The 20,961-nt window shown below is 39.5% G+C and overlaps 1 protein-coding gene and 1 non-coding gene across 2 annotated transcripts in view; both read right to left on the minus strand.

Annotated features, from left to right (window-relative positions):
- Positions 1-7,176: 7,176 nt before the first annotated feature.
- LOC113890577 lies at positions 7,177-7,280 on the minus strand. The gene has a single exon (XR_003510541.1). It is a non-coding gene; the product is annotated as a U6 spliceosomal RNA (small nuclear RNA).
- A 9,003-nt stretch (positions 7,281-16,283) lies between these two features.
- The window catches only part of CD53 (CD53 molecule), a 38,830-nt gene continuing 34,152 nt past the window's right edge, over positions 16,284-20,961 (minus strand). The window contains exons 6-8 of the mRNA XM_027536221.1: positions 19,155-19,235; positions 17,989-18,072; positions 16,284-17,134 (exon numbers count right to left, since the gene is read on the minus strand). Of these exons, the coding sequence (XP_027392022.1) occupies positions 17,063-17,134; positions 17,989-18,072; positions 19,155-19,235 (237 nt within the window). The 3' untranslated portion in view covers positions 16,284-17,062. The remainder of the gene's footprint in view (positions 17,135-17,988; positions 18,073-19,154; positions 19,236-20,961) is intronic.

Consider the following 20,961-nt stretch of genomic DNA (forward strand, 5'->3'; position numbering starts at 1 on the left):
AATACGGAAAGGCCACCCCAAACACAGCAATATAAACAAGATGAAGAGGCAGAGAAATACCCAGAAGGTAAAGGAACAGGATAAATGCCCGCCAAACCAAACAAAAGAGGAAGAGATAGGGAATCTACCTGATAAAAAATTCTGAATAATGATAGTGAAAATGATCCAAAATCTTGAAAACAAAATGGAGTTACAGATAAATAGCCTGGAGACAAGGATTGAGAAGATGCAAGAAAGGTTTAACAAGGACCTAGAAGAAATAAAAAAGAGTCAATATATAATGAATAATGCAATAAATAAGATAAAAAAAACACTCTAGAGGGAACAAATAGTAGAGTAATGGAGGCAGAAGATAGAACACATGAGATATAAGAAAGAATGGTAGAAATAAATGAAACAGAGAGGAAAAACGAAAAACAAATTAAAAGAAATGAGGACAACCTCATAGAATGCTGGGACAATGTTAAAGGCCCGAACATTTGAATCATAGGAGTCTCAGAAGAAGAAGACAAAAAGAAAGACCATGAGAAAATACTTGAGGAGATAATAGTTGAAAACTTCCCTTAAATGGGGAAGGAAATAATCACCCAAGTCCAAGAAACCCAGAGAGTCCCAAACAGGATAAACCCAAGGTGAAACACCCCAAGACACATATTAATCAAATTAACAAAGATCAAACACAAAGAACAAATATTAAAAGCAGCAAGGGAAAAACAACAAATAACATACAAGGGGATTCCCATAAGGATAACAGCTGATTTTTCAATAGAAACTCTTCAGGCCAGGAGGGAATGGCAGGATATACTTAAAGTGATGAAAGAAAATAACCTGCAGCCCAGATTACTATACCCAGCAAGGATCTCATTCAAATATGAAGGAGAAATCAGAAGCTTTACAGGCAAGCAAAAGATGAGAGAATTCCACACCACCAAACCAACTCTCCAACAAATGCTAAAGGATCTTCTCTAGACAGCAAACACAGAAAGGCTGTATAAACTCGAACCCAAAACAATGAAGTAAATGGCAATGGGATCTTACTTATCAGTAATTACCTTAAACATAAATGGATTGAATGCCCCAACCAAAAGACAAAGACTGGCAGAACAGATACAAAAACAAGACCCCTATATATGTTGTCTACAAGAGACCCACCTCAAAACAAAGGACACATACAGACTGAAAGTGAAGGGCTTGAAAAAGATATTCCACACAAATAGAGACCAAAAGAAAGCAGGAGTAGCGATACCCATATCAGATAAAATAGACTTTAAAACAAGGGCTGTGAAAAGAGACAAAGATAGACACTACATAATGATCAAAGGATCAATCCAAGAAGAAGATATAACAATGATAAATATATATGCACCCAACATAGGAGCACCACAATATGTAAGACAAATGCTAACAAGTATGAAAGGGGAAATTAACAATAACACAATAATAGTGGGAGACTTTAATATCCCACTCACACCTGTGGATAGATCAACTAAACAGAAAATTAACAAGGAAACACAAACTTTAAATGATACAATAGACCAGTTAGAGCTAATTGATATCTATAGGACATTTCACCCCCAAACAATGAATTTCACCTTTTTCTCAAGCGCACATGGAACCTTCTCCAGGATAGATCACATCTGGGGCCATAAATTTAGCCTAGGTAAATTCAAAAAAAGAATGAAATAATTCCAAGCATCTTTTCTGACCACAGTGCAGTAAGATTAGATCTCAATTACAGGAGAAAAACTATTAAAAATTCCAACATATGGAGGCTGAACAACACGCTGCTGAATAACCAACAAATCACAGAAGAAATAAAAAAATGCAATCAAAATATGCATAGAAATGAATGAAAATGAAAACACAACCCCAAACCTGTGGGACACTGTAAAAGCAATGCTAAGGGGAAGGATCATACCCATACAGGCATACCTCAAGGAACAAGAAAAAAGTCAAATAAATTACCCAACTCTACACCTAAAGCAACTAGAAAAGGAAGAAATGAAGAACTCCAGGGTTAGTAGAAGGAAAGAAATCTTGAAAATTAGGGCAGAAATAAATGCAAAAGAAATAAAAGAGACCATAGCAAAAATCAACAAAGCCAAAAGCTGATTCTTTGAGAAGATAAATCAAATTGACAAACCATTAGCCAGACTCATCAAGAAACAAAGGGAGAAAAATTAAATCAATAAAATTAGAAATGAAAATGGAGAGATCACAACAGACAACACAGAAATACAAAGGATCACAAGAGACTACTATCAGCAATTATATGGCAATAAAATGGACAACGTGGAAGAAATGGACAAATTCTTAGAAAAGTACAACTTTCCAAAACTGAACCAGGAAGAAATAGAAAATCTTAACAGAACCATCACAAGCACGGAAATTGAAACTGTAATCAGAAATCTTCCAGCAAACAAAAGCCAAGGTCCAGACGGCTTCACAGTTGATTTCTACAAAAAATTTAGAGAAGAGCTAACACCTATCCTACTCAAATTCTTCCAGAAAATTGCAGAGGAAGGTAAACTTCCAAACTCATTCTATGAGGCCACCACCATCCTAATACCAAAACCTGACAAAGATGCCACAAAAAAAGAAAACTAGAGGTCAATATCACTGATAAACATAGATGCAAAAATCCTTTACAAAATTCTGGTAAACAGAATCCAACATGTTAAAAAGATCATACATCATGACCAAGTGGGCTTTATCCCAGAGATGCAAGGATTCTTCAATATCTGCAAATCAATCAATGTAATACACCACATTAACAAATTGAAAAATAAAAGCCATATGATTAAATCAATAGATGCAGAGAAAACCTTTGACAAAACCCAACATCCATTTATGATAAAAACGCTCCAGAAAGCAGGAGTAGAAGGAACATACCTCAACAAAAGAAAAGCTATATATGACAAATCCACAGCAAACATTATCCTCAATGGTGAAAAATTGAAAGCATTTCCCCTAAAGTCAGGAACAAGACAAGGGTGCCCACTCTCACCACTACTGTTCAAAATAGTTTTGGAAGTTTTGACCACAGCAATCAGAGCAGAAAAAGAAATAAAAAGAATCCAAACTGGAAAAGAAGAAGTAAAACTCTTACCATTTGCAGATGACATGGTCCTCTACATAGAAAACCCTAAAAATTCCACCAGAAAATTACTAAAGCTAATCAATGAATATAGTAAAGTTGCAGGATATAAAATCAACACACAAAAATCCCTTGCATTCCTATACACTAATATGAGAAAATAGGAAGAGAAACTAAGGAAACAATTCCATTCACCATTGCAATGAAAAGAATAATATACTTAGGAATATATCTACCTAAAGAAACAAAAGACCTATATATAGAAAACTATAAAACAAGGTGAAAGAAGTCAAAGAGGACACTAATAGATGGAGAAATATACCATGTTCTGGATCAGAAGTATCAATTTAGTGAAAATGAGTACACTATCTAAAGCAATCTATAGATTCAATGCAACCCCTATCAAACTACCAATGGTATTTTTCACAGAGGTAGAACAAATAATTTCACAATTTGTATGGAAATACAAAAAACCTCGAATAGCCAAAGCAATCCTGAGAAAGAAGAATGGAACTGGAGTAATCAACCTGCCTGACTTCAGGCTCTACTACAAAGCCACAGTCATCAAGACAGTATGGTACTGGCACAAAGACAGAAATATAGACCAATGGAACAAAATAGAAAGCCCAGAGATAAATCACACGCACCTATGGACACCTTATCTTTGACAAAGGAGGCAAGAATATACAATGGAGAAAAGACATCTCTAACAAGTGGTGCTGGGAAAACTGGGGAACCAGTTGTAAAAGAATCAAACTAGAACGCTTTCTAACACTGTCCACAAAAATAAACTCAAAATGGATTAAAGATCTAAATGTAAGACCAGAAACTACAAAACTCCTAGAGGAGATCATAGGCAAAACACTCTCCGACATAAATCACAGCAGCATCCTCTATGACCCACCTCCGAGAATACTGGAAATAAAAGCAAAAATAAACAAATGGGACCTAATTAAAATTAAAAGCTTCTGCACAACAAAAGAAACTATAAGCAAGCTGAAAAGACAGCCTTCAGAATGGGAGAAAATAATGGCAAATGAAGCAACTGACAAAGAATTAATCTCAAAAATATACAAGCAACTCCTGCAGCTCAATTCCAGAAAAATAAACCACCCAATCAAAAAATGGGCCAAAGAACTAAACAGGCATTTCCCAAAGAAGACATACAGATGGCTAACAAACACTCGAAAAGATGCTCAACGTCACTCGTTATCAGAGAAATGCAAATCAAAACCACAATGAGGTACCATTTCACGCCAGTCAGAATGGCTGCTATCCAAAAGTCTACAAGCAATAAATGCTGGAGAGGATGTGGAGAAAAGGGAACCCTCTTACAATGTTGGTGGGAATGCAAACTAACACAGCCACTATGAAGAAAAGTGTGGAGATTCCTTAAAAAACTGGAAATAGAACTACCATACAACCCACCAATCCCACTGCTGATCATAAATCCCGAGGAACCCAGAATTGAGAGAGACATGTGTAGCCCAGTGTTCATCGCAGCACTGTTTATAATAGCCAGGACATGGAAGCAACCTAGATGTCCATTAGCAGACGAATGGATAAGAAAGCTGTGGTACATATACACAATGGAGTATTACTCAGCCATTAAAAAGAATACATTTGAATCAGTTCTAATGAGGTGGATGAAACTGGAGCCTATTATACAGAATGAAGTAAGCCAGAAAGGAAAACACCAATACAGTATGCTGCTGCTGCTGCTAAGTTGCTTCAGTCGTGTCCGACTCTGTGCGACCCCACAGATGGCAGCCCACCCGGCTTCGCTGTCCCTGGGATTCTCCAGGCAAGAACACTGGAATGGGTTGCCATTTCCTTCTCCAAAGCATGAAACTGAAAAGTGAAAGTGAAGTCGCTCAGTAAGTGTCCGACTCTTCGTGACCCCATGAACTACAGCCTACCAGGCTCCTCCGTCCATGGGATTTTTCAGGCAAGAGTACTGGAGTGGGTTGCCATTGCCTTCTCCCCAGTACAGTATACTAATGCATATATATGGAATTTAGAAAGATGGTAACGAGAACCCTGTATGCGAGCCAGCAAAAGAGACACAGATATATAAAACAGTCTTTTGGACTCTGTGGGAGAGGGTGAGGGTGGGATGATTTGGGAGAATGCCATTGAAACATGTATAATATCATATATGAAATGAATCGCCAGTTTGGTTTCATACATGATACAGGATGCTTGGGGCTGGTGCACTGGGATGATCCAGAGGGATGGTATGGGGAAGGAGGTGGGAGGAGGGTTCAGGATGGGGAACACGTGTACACCCGTGTGGATTCACGTTGGTATATGGCAAAACCAATACAATATTGTAAAGTTAAAAAAAAACACACACACAATATTATATTGGTTCCAGGTATTTAGAACTGAAATTTTTAAAAATACCATTTACAATAGCACCAAAAAATGAAATACCTAATTATAAATCTAACAAAATATGTACATATCTATGTCCAGAAGACTATGGAACAGTGTGGGAAAAAATCAAATAAAATCTAAGTAAATGAAAAAAAAAACAAAAAGAACTGGACATGGAACAACAGACTGGTTCCAAATAGAAAAAGGAGTACATCAAGGCTGTATATTGTCACCCTGCTCATTTAACTTCTATGCAGAGTATATGCGAAACACTGGGCTGGAAGAAGCACAAGCTGGAATCAAGATTGCCGGGAGAAATATCAATAACCTCAGATATGCAGATGACACCACCCTTATGGCAGAAAGTGGAGAGGAACTAAAAAGCCTCTTGATGAAAGTGAAAGAGGAAAGTGAAAAAGTTGGCTTAAAGCTCAACATTCAGAAAACGAAGATCATGGCATCCGGTCCCGGCACTTCATGGCAAATAGATGGGGAAACAGTGGAAACAGTGTCTGACTTTATTTTGGGGGGATCCAATTTTTTAATTAATATAATTTCAATTATTAAATTTTCATTTTAAAAATTCCTGGTCTTTCTGTAGTGTCTTCTCTGCACCTATTTTTTAATTGTCCTTAATTTTTATAAATATATGAAAACATGGCTGTTTATATTTTGTATTAAGTATCAAAGTTTCATGAGCCCTTTCCTATCTTGTTGCTTCTCTTGGTTGACAGTGCCTTGTTTTTCATGCGTTTAGTGAATTTTGACTGTAAATAGCTGAATTTCATTGAAAATTTCCTCTTTTAGATTCATGGAGATCTGGTATTATGTGTGTTCCTCCAGAAATTGTGTGTATTTTTCATCTGCGAAGGCTCTAGATAACTGTTCATTTGGAACTATGTTAAACTAAATTTTTAGTTTGTGAGTCTGGATTTGGACAGTATAAATTTTTACCTTAAGTCAATATGATAACCAGACTGTGAATTCAGGTTTTTTTGTTGTTTGTTTAGAGTGTGATTTTTTGTTTTGTTTTATTTTAATTTTATCTACTTATTTATTTTTTGCTGTGCTGGGTCTTTGTTGATGCTCAGGCTTTTCTCTAACTGTTGCAAGTGCAGCTAGTCGCTTGTTGTGGAGCCTGGGCTCTAGAGTGTGAGGGCTTCAATAGTTTTGGCTCCAAAGCACTAGAGAACAGATTCAATAGTTGTGACGCTCAGGCTTATTCATTCCAAGGCATGTGGGATCTTTCCTGGATCTGGGATCGAACCCAAGTCTCCTGAATTGGCAGGTGAATTTTTTTTTTTAAGCACTGAGCCACCAGAGAAGCCCCTGAATTCAGTTTTTTAGGGCTGTTGCCTTCCTCTGTTATACTGCCAAGTTTCAGGCAAATTTCATATAAACTTTGGTGAAAGTGAACAGTATTTCTAGTTCTCTGTCACACTAAAGTGGAACCCTTTGGGGTCTTTGACTTAAAGGAGGAAAGGTCTCTTCTTATACTCTCCACCATGAGCAGATCCCCAAGTTTTCCTCCTGTACTCCATGTGCCATGAGACTATGAAACTGATACCCAAGTTCACCTAATTTGGCAAAGGCCCTCAAATTCCTCTTATTTCTCTGATTCATACCATCACTATGTCTCTGACTTGAGAATTCTTGCTTTCTTTGCAGCTCAACAGTGTTTGTTTTCTTTCTTTCTTTTTTTTTAAATGGAAGTCTTCATTAATTTTCATATCATCCTTACACAGGCATGCTAACCTTCTCTGTATCATTCCAATTCTAGCATTTGTGCTGCTGAAGAGAGCACTCAAAATGCTCTTAATAAAACATTTTAAAGTTTTTATCTAGCATTTTAGTTATTTAAAATGGAAAGTTTAGTAATATTGCTATTGTCTTATCAGAAACAGAAATCCTCTTTTTATTTTTGAATCAATTTGGATGATTTCTGCTATTTTAGAAACTCATCTCTACCACCTACATTTTAAAAGTTGTTTGACCTATTTTTTTTTAACCATATTCCCTCAAGGGTTTTGTATCTGTGGTTATGGCCCAATTTTTATGTGTAGTTAATTTGTACCTTTTCCATCTCTTTTTCTAATATGATCAGGCCAATATAATTAATAAAGACAAATAATTGATTAAAAAAGAGAAATAGGTGATAAAAGAAAATGTGATAAGATCTATGAAATTTCTATGTGTGTTATGGAGGTACACACAAGAGACATTTTGGCAAGATTTAAATGGGAAGAATTTAAATGTATGTAAAACTCTCATGCTTGGTAAAGCCTCAAATAGACTGTGATACCAAAAACTCGGCCTCTGTCCATCAGTGTCAACTAGAATCTCAAAGATAGAGCTTTGAATGAAGTAGAAAATACATATCATGTAAGGCCTCATAAGCGTAATAAGGTGCAAAAGGGGACACAGCAGATACAGTTTTTGTTGCCAAAAAAACTATATGTCCCAACATGGGATGATTTGCTGAGGAGTTTTATAGCAAGGGTGCAGACTGAAGGCTGCTGATAAGCTAAGAGCAGGGGAGTGCAGGGCCTCCACTCCTCTAATCTGGTCTCAGGTAATCTTGATCAACTTTTCTGCTTCTTTTAATAGAACCTCAGGTGATCTTTCTCTGATAAGAAGAATCAGTTCAGTTCAGTCGCTCAGTGACTCTTTGAGAACCCATGGACTGCAGTACTTCAGGCTTTCCTGTCCATCCCCAACTCCCTTAGCTTGCTCAAACTTATGTCTATTGCATTGGTGATGCCATCTAGCCATCTCATCCTCTGTTGTTGTTGGGAAGCGTAGTGCAAAATAGCCGTAAAAGGAGAAAGTCCTTGGGAAAATGGCGAAGGGCCAGAAGTACCCGGCTTTGCACTGCGGACAGAAAAACATCTCCTGCCTTTGATTATGCTCAGCGCCAAGAGTTAATAGGGATGTTACTTGTGAAAGTGGGTTATGGGATAAGCCCATGAGTCATTTAGAGCGTGCTGTCCTTGAAATGTTTTTACTGATTATGTGTTAACTCCGTATGCACTCTGCTGGCTGTATACTTTAAGCTCTTTGTTCCTGCTTCTATAAAAAAGCTTGACTGCAGAAATAAACTTGTCAGTCCTTGCAAGAGACTGTCCAAGTGTCATTCTTTCAGATTCGTTGCTTCCAAGTCCCAGGGAGAAAATCCCCAACAGTTGTCATCTTCTCCTGCCTTCAATCTTTCCCAGCATCAGGGTTTTTTCAGTGAGTGGGATCTGCCTATCAGGTGGCCAAAGCTTCAGCTTCAGCATAAGTCCTTCCAATGAATATTCAGGACTGATTTCCTTTAGGATTGACTTATTTGATCTCCTTGCAGTTCAAAGGACTCTCAAGAGTCTTCTCCAACACCACAGTTCAAAAGCATCATTTTTTGGTGCTCAGCTTTCTTTATGGTAAGAAGAATGCTGACATGTAAAAGAGCTTAGAGACATTGTTACCTGTATACTTTAAGGTGGAATCAGAACCCTGCCTTAAGTCTGCACTATTGTTTCCTGGCTGCCCCTCCCTTTTCTTTGCCTCACTTCCCTTCCCAGATTCAGTCAGTCAGTCAGTCCAGTCACTCAGTCATGTCCGACTCTTTGCAACCCCATGGACTGCAGCATGCCAGCCCTCCCTGTCCATCACCAACTCCCAGAGCCTACTCAAACTCATGTCCATTTGAGTTGGTGATGCCATTCAACCATCTCATCCTCTGTCATCTCCTTCTCCTGCTGCCTTCAATCTTTCCCAGCATCAGGGTCTTTTCAAATGAGTCAGTTCTTCACATCAGGTGGCCAAAGTATTGGAGTTTCATCTTCAACATCACTCCTTCAGATGAATATTCAGGACTGATTTCCTTTAGAATTGACTAGTTGGATCTCCTTGCAGTCCAAGGGACTCTCAAGAGTCTTCTCCAACACTACAGTTCAGAAGCATCAATTCTTCAGACTCAGCTTTCTTTACAGTCTAATTCTTACATCCATACATGACTACTGGAAAAACCATAGCCTTGACTAGGTGGACCTTTGTTGACAAAGTAATGTCTCTGCTTTTTAATATGCTGTCTATGTTGGTCATAACTTTTCTTTCAAGGAGTAAGCAACTTTTAATTTCATGGCTGAAGTCACCATCTGCAGTGATTTTGGAGCCCCCCAAAATAAAGTCTGACACTGTTTCTACTGTTTCCCCATCTATTTCCCATGAAGTGATGGGGACAGGATGCTATGTTCTTAGTTTTCTGAATGTTGAGCTATAAGCCAACTTTTCCACTCTCCTCTTTCACTTTCATCAAGAGGATCTTTAGTTATTTGCTTTCTGCCATAAGAGTGCTGTCATCTGCATATCTGAGGTTATTGATATTTCTCTGGGCAACCTTGATTCCACCTTGTGCTTCTTCCAGCCCAGAGTTTCTCATGATGTACTCTGCATATAAGTTAAATAAGCAGGGTGACAATATACAGCCTTGACGTACTCGTTTCCTGATTCAGAACCAGTCTGTTGTTCCATGTCCAGTTCTAACTGTTGCTTCCTGACCTGCATACAGATTTCTCAGGAGGCAGGTCAGGTGGTCTAGTATTCCCATCTCTTTCAGAATTTTCCACAGTTTTTTTGTGATCCACACAGTCAAAGGCTTTGACATAGTCAATAAAGCAGAAGTAGATGTTTTTCTGGAACTCGCTTGCTTTTTCGATGATCCAACAGATGTTGGCAATTTGATCTCTGATTCCTTTGCCTTTTCTAAATCCAGTTTGAACATTTGGAAGTTCACAGTTCACGTATTGTTGAAGCCTGGCTTGGAGAATTTTGAGCATTCCTTTGCAACTGTGTGAGATGAGTGCAATTGTGCGGTAGTTTGAGCATTCTTTGTCATTGCCTTTCTTTGGGATTGGAATGAAAACTGACTTTTCCAGTCCTGTGGCCACTGCTGAGTTTTCCAAATTTGCTGGCATATTGAGTGCAGCACTTTTACAGCATCATATTTTAGAATTTGAAATAGCTCAACTGGAATTCTATCACCTCCACTAGCTTTGTTCATAGTGATGCTTGCTAAGGCCAACTTGACTTCACATTCCAGGATGTCTGGCTCTAGGTGAGTGATCACACCATCATGGTTATCTGGGTCATGAAGATCTCTTTTGTTTAGTTCTTCTGTGTATTCTTGCCACCTCTTCTTAATGTTTTCTGCTTCTGTTAGGTCCATACCATTTCTGTCCTTTATTGTGCCCATCTTTGCATGAAATGTTCCCCTGGTATCTCTAATTTTCTTGAAGAGATCTCTAGTCTTTCCCATTCTATTATTTTCCTCTATTTCTTTGCACTGATCACTATGGAAGGGTTTCTTATCTCTCCTTGCTATTGTTTGGAACTCTGCATTCAAATGGGTATATCTTTCCTTTTCTCCTTTGCTTTTCACTTCTCTTCTTTTCAGAGCTATTTGTAAGTCCTCCTCAGACAGCCATTTTGCTGTTTTCCATTTCTTTTTCTTGGGAATGGTCTTGATCACTGCCTCCTGTACGTCATGAACTATCATCCATGATTCATCAAGCACTCTATCAGATCTAGCTTGTTAAATCTATTTCTCACTTCCACTGTATAATTGTAAGGGATTTGACTTTGGTCATAGCTGAATGGCCTAGTGGTTTTTGCTACATTCTTCAATTTAATTCTGAATTTGGCAATAAGGAGTTCATGATCTGAGCCACAGTCAGCTCTCCATCTTGTTTTTTGCTGACTGTATAGAGCTTCTCCATCTTTGGCTGCAAAGAATATAATCAATCTGATTTCAGTGTCAACCATCTGGTGAAGTCCATGTGTAGAGTCTTCTCTTGTGATGTTGGAAGACTGTGTTTGCTATTACCAGTGTGGTCTCTTGGCAAAACTCTGTTAGCCTTTGGCCTACTTCATTCCGTACTCCAAGGCCAAATTTGCCTGTTATTCCAGGTATCTCTTGACTTCCTACTTTTGCATTCCAGTCCCCTATAATGAAAAGGTCATCTTTTTGGGGTGTTAGTTCAAGAAGACCTTGTAGGTCTTCATAGAACCATTCAACTTCAGCTTCTTCAGCATTGCTGGTTGAGGCATAGACTTGGATTACCATTATATTGAATGGTTTACCTTGGAAACGAACAGAGATCATTCTGTTTTTTGAGATTATATCCCAAGTACTACATTTCGGACTCTTTTGTTGACTATGATGGCTACTCCATTTCCTCTAAGGAATTCTTGCCCACAGTAGTAGATATAATGGTCGTCTGTGTTAAATTCACCCATTCCAGTCCATTAAGGTTCACTGATAACTAAATGTCGATGTTCACTCTTGCCATCTCCTGTTTCACCACTTTCAATTTGCCTTGATTCACGGACTTAGCATTCCAGGTTCTTATGCAGTATTGTTCTTTACTATACAATATTGTTCTTTACAATTGGACCTTGCTTCCATCATCAGTCACATCCACAATTGGGTATTGTTTTTGCTTTGGTTCTATCTCTTCATTCTTTCTGGAGTTGTTTCTCCACTGATCTCCAGTAGCATATTGGGCACCTACTGACCTGGGGAGTTCATCTTTCTGTGTCCTATCTTTTTGCCTTTTCATACTGTTCATGGGGTTCTCAAGGCAAGAATACTGAAGTGGTTTTCCATTCCCTTCTCCAGGTGACCACATTTTGTCAGAACTCTCCACCATGACCCATCCGTCTTGGGCGGCCCTACATAGCATGGCTTATACTTTCATTGAGTTAGACAAGGCTGTGGTCCATGTGATTAGATTGGCTAGTTTTCTAGGATTGTGGTTTTCATTCTTTCTGCCCTCTGATGGAGAAGGATAAGAGGCTTATGGAAACTTCCTGATGGGAGAGACTGACTGGGGGTGAAAACTGGGTCTTATTCTGATGGGCCAGTCCAAAATTAGTAAATCTTTAATCCAATTTTCTGTTGATGGGTGGAGCTGTGTTCCCTCCCTGTTATTTACCTGGTGGAAAATTCTGAAAGAGATGGGAATACCAGCCCAACTGACCTGCCTCTTGAGAAACCTATATGCAGGTCAGGAAGCAACAGTTAGAACTGGACATGGAACAACAGACTGGTTCCAAATAGGAAAAGGAGTACGTTAAGGCTGTATATTGTCACCCTGCTTATTTAACTTCTATGCAGAGTACATCATGAGAAACGCCGGGTTGGACGAAGCACAAGCTGGAATCAAGATTGCTGGGAGAAATATCAATAACCTCAGATATGCAGATGACACCACCCTTATGGCAAAAAGTGAAGAAGAACTAAAAAGCCTCCTGATGAAAGTGAAAGAGGAGAGTGGAAAAAGTTGGCTTAAAGCTCAACATTCAGAAAATGAAGATCATGGCATCTGTCCCATCACTTCATGGGAAATAGATGAGGAAACAGTGGAAACAATGTCAGACTTTATTTTTGGGGGCTCCAAAATCACTGCAGATAGTGACTGCAGCCATGAAATTAAAAGACGCTTACTCCTTGGAAGAAAAGTTATGACCAACCTAGACAGCATATTGAAAAGCAGAGACATTACTTTGCCAGCAAAGGTCCACCTAGTCAAGGCTATGGTTTTTCCATTGGTCATGTATGGATGCGAGAGTTGGACTGTGAAGGAAGATGAGTGCTGAAGAATTGATGCTTTTGAACTGTGATGTTGGAGAAGACTCTTGAGAGTCCCTTGGACTGCAAGGAGATCCAACCAGTCCATTCTGAAGGAGATCAACCTGGGTATTCTTTGGAAGGAATGATGCTAAAGCTGAAACTCCAATACTTTGACCACCTCATGCAAAGAGTTGACTCATTGGAAAAGACTCTGATGCTGGGAGGGATTGGGGACAGGAGGATAAGGGGACGACAGAGGATGAGATGGCTGGATGGCATCACCGACTCGATGGACGTGAGTTTGAGTGAACTCCGGGAGATGATGATGGACAGGGAGGCCTGACATGCTGGGATTCATGGGGTCGCAAAATGTCGGACATGACTGAGCGACTAGATTGAACTGAACTGAACTGAACTGAAACTATGGTGGAGGTAATGAAGATAATGGCGACCTCTTTCAAAAGTTGCCGTGTATGTGCTACTACACTCAGTGCCCCCAACCCTGCAGCAGGCCACCACCAACCTATGCCTCTGCTGGAGACTCCTGGACACTCACAGGCAAGTCTGGGTCACTCTCTTGTGGGGTCACTCCTCCTTTCTCTTGGGTCATGGTGCACACAAAGTTCTATTTGTGCCCTCCAAGAGTCTGTCTCCCAGTCCTGTGTAAGTTCTGGCAGCTCTGTGGTGGGGTTAATGGCGACCTCCTCCAAGAGGGCTTATGCCATACCTAAGATTAGCAACTATTCCCAGATTAGCAACTATTTGAATCTTCCCTTTGGAACTCAGGGCTTCCCTGGTGGCTTAGATGGTAAAGAATCTGCCTGCAGTGTGGTAAACCTGGGTTCGATCCTTGGATTGGGAAGATCACCTCGAGAAAGAAATGGCAATCCATTCCAGTATTCTTGCCTGGGAAATCCCATGGACAGAGCAGCCTGATGGGCTGTAGTCTATGGGGTCACAAAGAGTCAGACACCTCCAAGTGAGTGACACTTTGGAACTCAGGGAAGATCATAGAGGCAGGAATCAAGAAACGGGGACAATTTTGTTCCTTTTTATGGATGAGTAATAGTCCATTGTGTGTGTGTGTGTGTGTGTGTGTACATATATACCACATTTTCTTTATTCATTCCTCTGCTAATGGACATTTAGGTTGCTTCCATGTCCTGGCTATTATAAAAGTGCTGCAATAAACATTAGGGTGCATATATCTTTTGCAATTATGTTTTTCTCTGGATGTATGCCAGTAGTGGGATTGGTGTGTCATACAGTACTTCTATTTTTAGTTGTTTAAAGGAACCTCCGTACTGTTCTCTATAGACTGTAGTCTACCAGGCTCATCTGCCCATGGGATTTTTCAAGAATACTGGAGTAGGTTGCCATTTCCTCCTCAAGGGGATCCTTCCAACCCAGGGATTGAGCCATGTGTGTCTTGCATGTCTCCTGCATTGGCAGGCAGGTTCTTTACTACTAGCGCCACCTGGGAAGCCCACTGTTCTCTATAGTGGTTGTAAAAGGAATGAAATTGTTCCATTTGCAAAGGTGTGGATGGACCTAGAAGCTGTCATACAAAGTGAAGTCAGAAGGAGAAAAATAAATACCATATATTGACACATATATGTGGAATCTAGAAAAATGGTACAGATGAGCCTATTTACAAAGCAGAGTTCCTTGGACAGCAAGGAGATCAAACCTGTCAATGCTAAAGGAAATCAACCCTGAATATTCATTGGAAGGACTGATGCTAAAGCTGAAGCTCAAGCTCCAATACTTTGGCCACCTGATGCAAAGGGCCAACTCATTGGAAAAGACCCTGATTCTGGGAAAGATTGAGGACAGGAGGAGAAGGGGATGACAGAGGATGAAATAGTTGGATGGCACCATTGACTCAAAGGAAATGAGTTTAGCAAACTCCGTGAGATAGTGAAGGACAGGGAAGCCTGGTGTGCTGCAGTCCATTGGGTCACAAAGAGTTGGATATGACTTAGTGACTGAACAATAACAACAAAGACAATTAAATTTAGCTTCTCCTAACCCAAAAAATCATGGTGTGGCTGGTCACCTCTAAGACAGCTCCCAGTGGTCTCTACCCCATAGTTTCTATATGCTGTATAATTTCCTCCCTTCAAGTGTAAACTTTTCAACTTACTTCTAAGGAATAGTGTACAGCAGGACAGTTGTGATGGCACTTCTGAGTTAGCTTATAAAAGGAGTTAATGGCTTGTTTTTGGTGCTGTATTTCATGCTGTCTCTTGAATGTCTTGCTCTGGGGAGAATCAGTTGCCATGTCATAAGACAGTGCTGTGGATAGGTACATGTGGCAAAGAACTGATGCCTACCAGGAGCCATAATGAAATTGTGTAACTCAGACTGAGATTTGAATTCAATATTTTAACTGAAATCCACACCTGGTTTCAGGAGTTAATGAAGTTCGGGTTCTTGACGTCTCATCACAGAAAGAATTCAGTGAGACACAAAGTGATAGGTAAGAAGTGGATTTATTTAGATAGAAACACACTCCACAGACAGAGTGTGGGCCACCTCAGAAGGCAAGAGTGGCCTCACAATGTTGTGTGGTTAGTTTTCATGGGATGGGAAATTTTTTAGGCTGATGAGTGGGAGGATTATTCCAATTATATTGGAGAAAGGGCAGAGATTTCCAGGAATCAAGTCACCTCTAACTGTTTGATCTTTGATACTCAGGCTCAGAACTGTCATGGCACTGTTGAATGTGTCACTTAGCTTATGTTAATGTATTACAATAAATGTATAATGAAGCTCAAAGTCCACTGGAAATCAAATACTCCACCATCTTGGACCTAGTTGGTTCTAACCAGTTTTTGTCATAGCCTATGTTTATGTCATGCTTTTAAAGGCTGTGTCCTGCCCCCTTCCCTCCTGTTTCAATATGACAACTTAGAAGTGTGTCCTCTTCTAGTTGAGACTTGAGATGACTGCAGCTGACATCTTGACTGTAGTCTTGAGGGAGATCACAAGCCAGAATCAGCCAGTTAAGCTGCTCTCAGATTTATGATCCACAAAAAACTGCGAGATAATAAATATTTGTTGTTGTCAGTGACAAATTTTGTAGTAATTCATTATTTAGCAATAGATAACTAATATCCCTAACTTGCAGGCAGGACAATCAGGCTGGGTCATGAAAACTATACTTGAGACAAAGAAATGAGAATGTAGTGATTGAGAGATCATAAGCTATTTTATTTATTGAAGAATTAAAATATTACATTAAGAAAAAACTTATCTAAAAAAGAATTAACACCAGAACTCTTTTGAATGTGATTATTACCTCAACCACCAGAAATAATAACCCTGCTGAATTAGTTCCTTGATAGTTATGTAAATCAAAATCTAAGCAATTGGCTGGAATCAGAATGTGAGTCATTGGACAGTTCCTCTTAGGAAGACTTAGATGAATCAATAAAGAAATTGAAATGAAACCTAACCTTTGGAGAAAGAGTATTTTTGTCATTCCTGTAGCCAAGGCCGCTAGTCAAAAGGAAACAGAGGATTGTGATAATGATCCAGTGAATCTGCCCCCGGAGCTCCCTTAAGCTTATCTCTTGTTTGACTTTGGAGAGTGGACTCTGTGTGATTTAGAGGCCAGAGACTTTTTGGCAATGGAAAGATGCAGAAAGCCAAGCTATAGACCCATCCTTTGATTTTGAGCCATTAGTACCACAGGTTCTCTTGCCCTTTCATGTCTGACAAATGCTCAGGTATTAAAGAATGATAAGGCTACCGCCATGAATGAGTAAAGGAATTTCTTGCTGTCTGTCAGGGAAGTGCCTGACCAACACCCTCTTCTCTGGTTGTGTAAGACAGGGACCCCATAAGGAAGAGATGGGAGGGAGAACAAAGACACCAATTCAAGAGGTGGTCATTTAGGACTTCATGATACAAGTTGTTTTGGATTTCCAGCGATGAAAGAAGTCTCTCCAGCACATGGCAGCAGCAGGTCAGAGTCCTAGGACCTGACTGGTTTTGTCAATCTGGCAGTTCAAGGTCAGTGCAAAGGACATCCCTAATACCTGAAGAAAGAGTTGGCAAAAAGTGAGGTCTTTACAGGTAAAACATCTCACCCACAGACCCTAGGATGAATCCCAGAGGAAAAGAAAGTGTCCATCACACTGAACCTACCCTTTCTACTATCACTTCTAATTCCTTCTCAAGAGTTTTCTCCTTTAGCTTTAGAATGGCAGTGGGGAGAGAAATGAGGGTGATGATGGCAAGATAGTGGAATATTAAGAACTGGGACATCTTTTTGTCTTTTTAAGAAACCACAGAAATCCTGCTGCTGGTATAATCAAGTTCTGCACAGGTCAATACTTTGTGCAATGAGTCTTCTCTACCCATGCCTTAAGCCTCTTTGGTTTCCAAGCAGAGAAAAATCATTTCTCTTTGAGCTTCCTAAGTAGATTTTAGCTAATCTGTGATACACTCAAGACACTTGGGTATAAAAATAGTAGGAATATAACATAATAAAAAAGAACAAGAAATTATCCCCATTTACCCCTGACTTGTCAAGATAAGCAGAGAAGCAATGAGGAAATTGATTACAGTTTCATCATCAGCTCCTCCTTAGCACACAAGGCCAATTTTTCAAGTGAAATGTTTTATTTAACAGGCTTTTCCAGATGAGCTGAATGAGGAATCAAAGTAAGGTTCCACTTAGTGGCTTTTAATTTGACCATGATACACTCATTTCTATTAGGAATAAATTGACCAGATAGATCTTACAGCATTATTTTCTGTATGCCTTAAACTGGTAATAACATAACTTTCTACTTGAATAGGGGAGCTCATATTTATTAAGAACATACTTTAAAAATTACATGACTTAATTCATTTAATTCTCAAAATAGTCCTCTGATTAAGCTCTTACCTGGATTACACATACACAGATAGTGGTGATTCCAATATACAGGAAATTAGAGTGAAACCACTGTTTTGCTTGTATATAGCAACCCTAGAAAAAATTACATGTACAAATGACACTACTATATTACTCAACTTTATCAAGAGGCTTATTTGGGATAATAGTTTATCTCTTGCCAAGACACTTAGGACAGGCATTATATATATATATATATATATATATATATATATATATATATATTATATGGATGAAGAAATGAGCATGAAGTAGAGAACATTAAACTAGAGACTTTTCCAGTATTATTATAATTACAGTGGAAGTAAACAAACTAGAAGTCTTATATATTTACACAGTGCATTAAACTAACTCCCAAGAGGCAGGTCAACAACATATGTCCTTGTATTGTTTGAACATTCACTACTGTCTTGGTATTGACAAATAGGAATATAGGCTATGCAATCCTATGACTGGTTGCATTTCAGCTTCTGCTTCAAAAGCCAGTAATCATATCATAGCCCTACCAAGCTGCAGGGCAGTTGCTGGTTGGTGGGTGTCCCAGTCTTTCTTCACAGACTGCCCACCCACCCAAATTCCAGAGATTTCCAAACAGTATCAAGTGGGTGACATGGATAACAGGACCTTAGGGACTTGGTTTAGTTGGAAGATGATTTGGGCTTCTTCCCTGGGTCTAGTCAGAAGTTCCATCAACTATCTCACCCTCAGCTCCTCACTCTTCACTTATAATTAATTCTGTTAAGGGATTGGATGCTGCCATCTCCAAGGAAGGAGAGCAGGGAAATAAATAGAAAAAGAAGCTTTTCTGCTTCTACCTTGCAAATTTCAACCATAAGAAGACCTAATTATTACTCAAGAAAAATCTAGACATAGTCTTCTGCCACTATCACATAAACTTTTCCCCTCTAATATAATAGTTCAGAGTAGCAAGATTCTTAATGGCATCTCTAGTCTAGATAAACTTGTTCTTTTTTTTTTTTTTGCTTATTTTTCTTTTTTGTTTTTCTTATTTTCTAGTTATGTGTTTCCCTAGTCTCTCTTTTGTTTGAGGTTTCCTGTTTATGGATGGGATCCAGTCCTGTATGACTGGATTTCTAAGGGAATTAAAGGTTTAATCACAGTGGCCAATAGCAGAAACGTTTCCAAAAATAAATTACCTTAACAGCTGAGCCTTTGGGGCAAGATGCTGGTGGTCCAGATGTCCAGTCACTCGTGCCATTTACACCACAACATTGCAGCTGAAAGCCAAAGCCCCAAAAAGCAATGGTTAGTCAGATAACAGAAAGAAAACATGGGCCTTGGAGAAAAGGTGAACCTTTCTGATTTGACTCTATAGCAGAAAATACAGAACTGACTTGTTTACTATGGCTCCATAGAACTGAGTACTTTCAAACCTGTTATACCATTTTACTCACAAACCTGTTATACCATTTTATTCACATAAAACTTCTTGAAGTGGAGAGGGCATATTTAACTTATTCACATTTAATAGATCAAAAATTAGGCACACAGGGGACTTTATAATGGAGGGATCAGGCTGACCACACCTAGACCCACTGTATGTCTGTTAGCATAGCTGATGCCATCTTGGGCCCTTACAGTTTCTCCTGTCCTACACAGACCCTACCCCTGTGCAGTGAATCACCTCTATGCCATTAAGGGCTTTATAAATAATAGGTATTGTGGCCTTTATGCTCCATTAGTTCCCAAACAATGATGAAAACTTTTGCTGATGTATTTTTGGCACCCAGACAACTAGTTACCATTCATCTTGACTAGGAGTGCATGTCCTGTTTTCAAGCATCTACCTCCATACCCTAAGTTAACTATCAAATCCTCCTAATAGCCCCTTGGCAATATGGAGTGTACATGTGAATGCTTCCAGATTGTTGTCCACCTGATCCTGATACCACCCTATGAGTAAGCTACTCTTCAATAAACTGACCCAGTGATTATATGGAGCTACCCAGCTTGTTTTTGTCTCAAGATGCCTTCTCAGTTCACTGGGCATTTTCTGTTCCTTCCATCCTTAGACAATTGGCAAGCTAGGCAGGAGACTGAAAATGATGCAAGAATGGGTGAAGGGGCCAAGCAGGGAAAAGCTTGCTGTTGTGGGAGAAATCCCAGGTTGGCCAGCCATTTCCACGTGGGGTGATCTGGCTAAATTTATGGAACAATTCAGGCTGATGCAAGTGTACAGGGACACAATGGAAACACCAAAGGACTTACTAAATACATTAACCAAAGAGGTAGCAAAGCAAAAGTGGGGGGGGGGGGGCAAAAGTGAGCGATCTATTGCAGCTGTTGCATGGCCTTTGTTATGAACTCTAAAATTTAGCACAGAAAAGGAATTACAGCTCAGTTGGGCACTAGAGAGAGATGTATGGATGGCATGTTCTGCAACTTAGGACATTATGTGAAAGAAAGTACAACAGGAAGAACCTACTGAAATGATAGAATGTAAGATGGCTAGATGTAGGGCCCTAGGCTACCCCATTCAAAGGTGAGGACTATTATTTCACAGGACAACTGGGACCCCAAGAAGTGGAATTCTTGGGCTCATGACTCCTCAGAAGATGAGGACATAATTATAGAAGAAGAAGAGGGCCTGCAGTCACAACCTCTGATTCAAACTAAAGCACAGGATGCTAGAGAACCGAGAGATAATAGGAAGGAAATGGCAACCCACTCCAGTATTCTTGCCTGGAGAATCCCATGGACAGAGGAGCCTGGCAGGCTACAGTCCATGGGGTCATAAGAGTCGGATATGACTTAGCAATTAAACCACCGCAAGAGCTGAAAAACAACCCCATGAGATTTTTCCCTCCCTGAACTAGTAGAAATAACCAGAATATTTAAACAAAAAGTAGAAAGGGCATTGCAGCCTAGGTTCTCCATTTGTGGGATACTGGGGACAATGGCATTGTGTTAAATGGGCCACAAATGTGTAAAATGGCTTCTGTT

The sequence above is a fragment of the Bos indicus x Bos taurus genome, chromosome 3, assembly GCF_003369695.1.
Source record: "Bos indicus x Bos taurus breed Angus x Brahman F1 hybrid chromosome 3, Bos_hybrid_MaternalHap_v2.0, whole genome shotgun sequence".
In the NCBI taxonomy this organism is placed as follows: domain Eukaryota; kingdom Metazoa; phylum Chordata; class Mammalia; order Artiodactyla; family Bovidae; genus Bos; species Bos indicus x Bos taurus.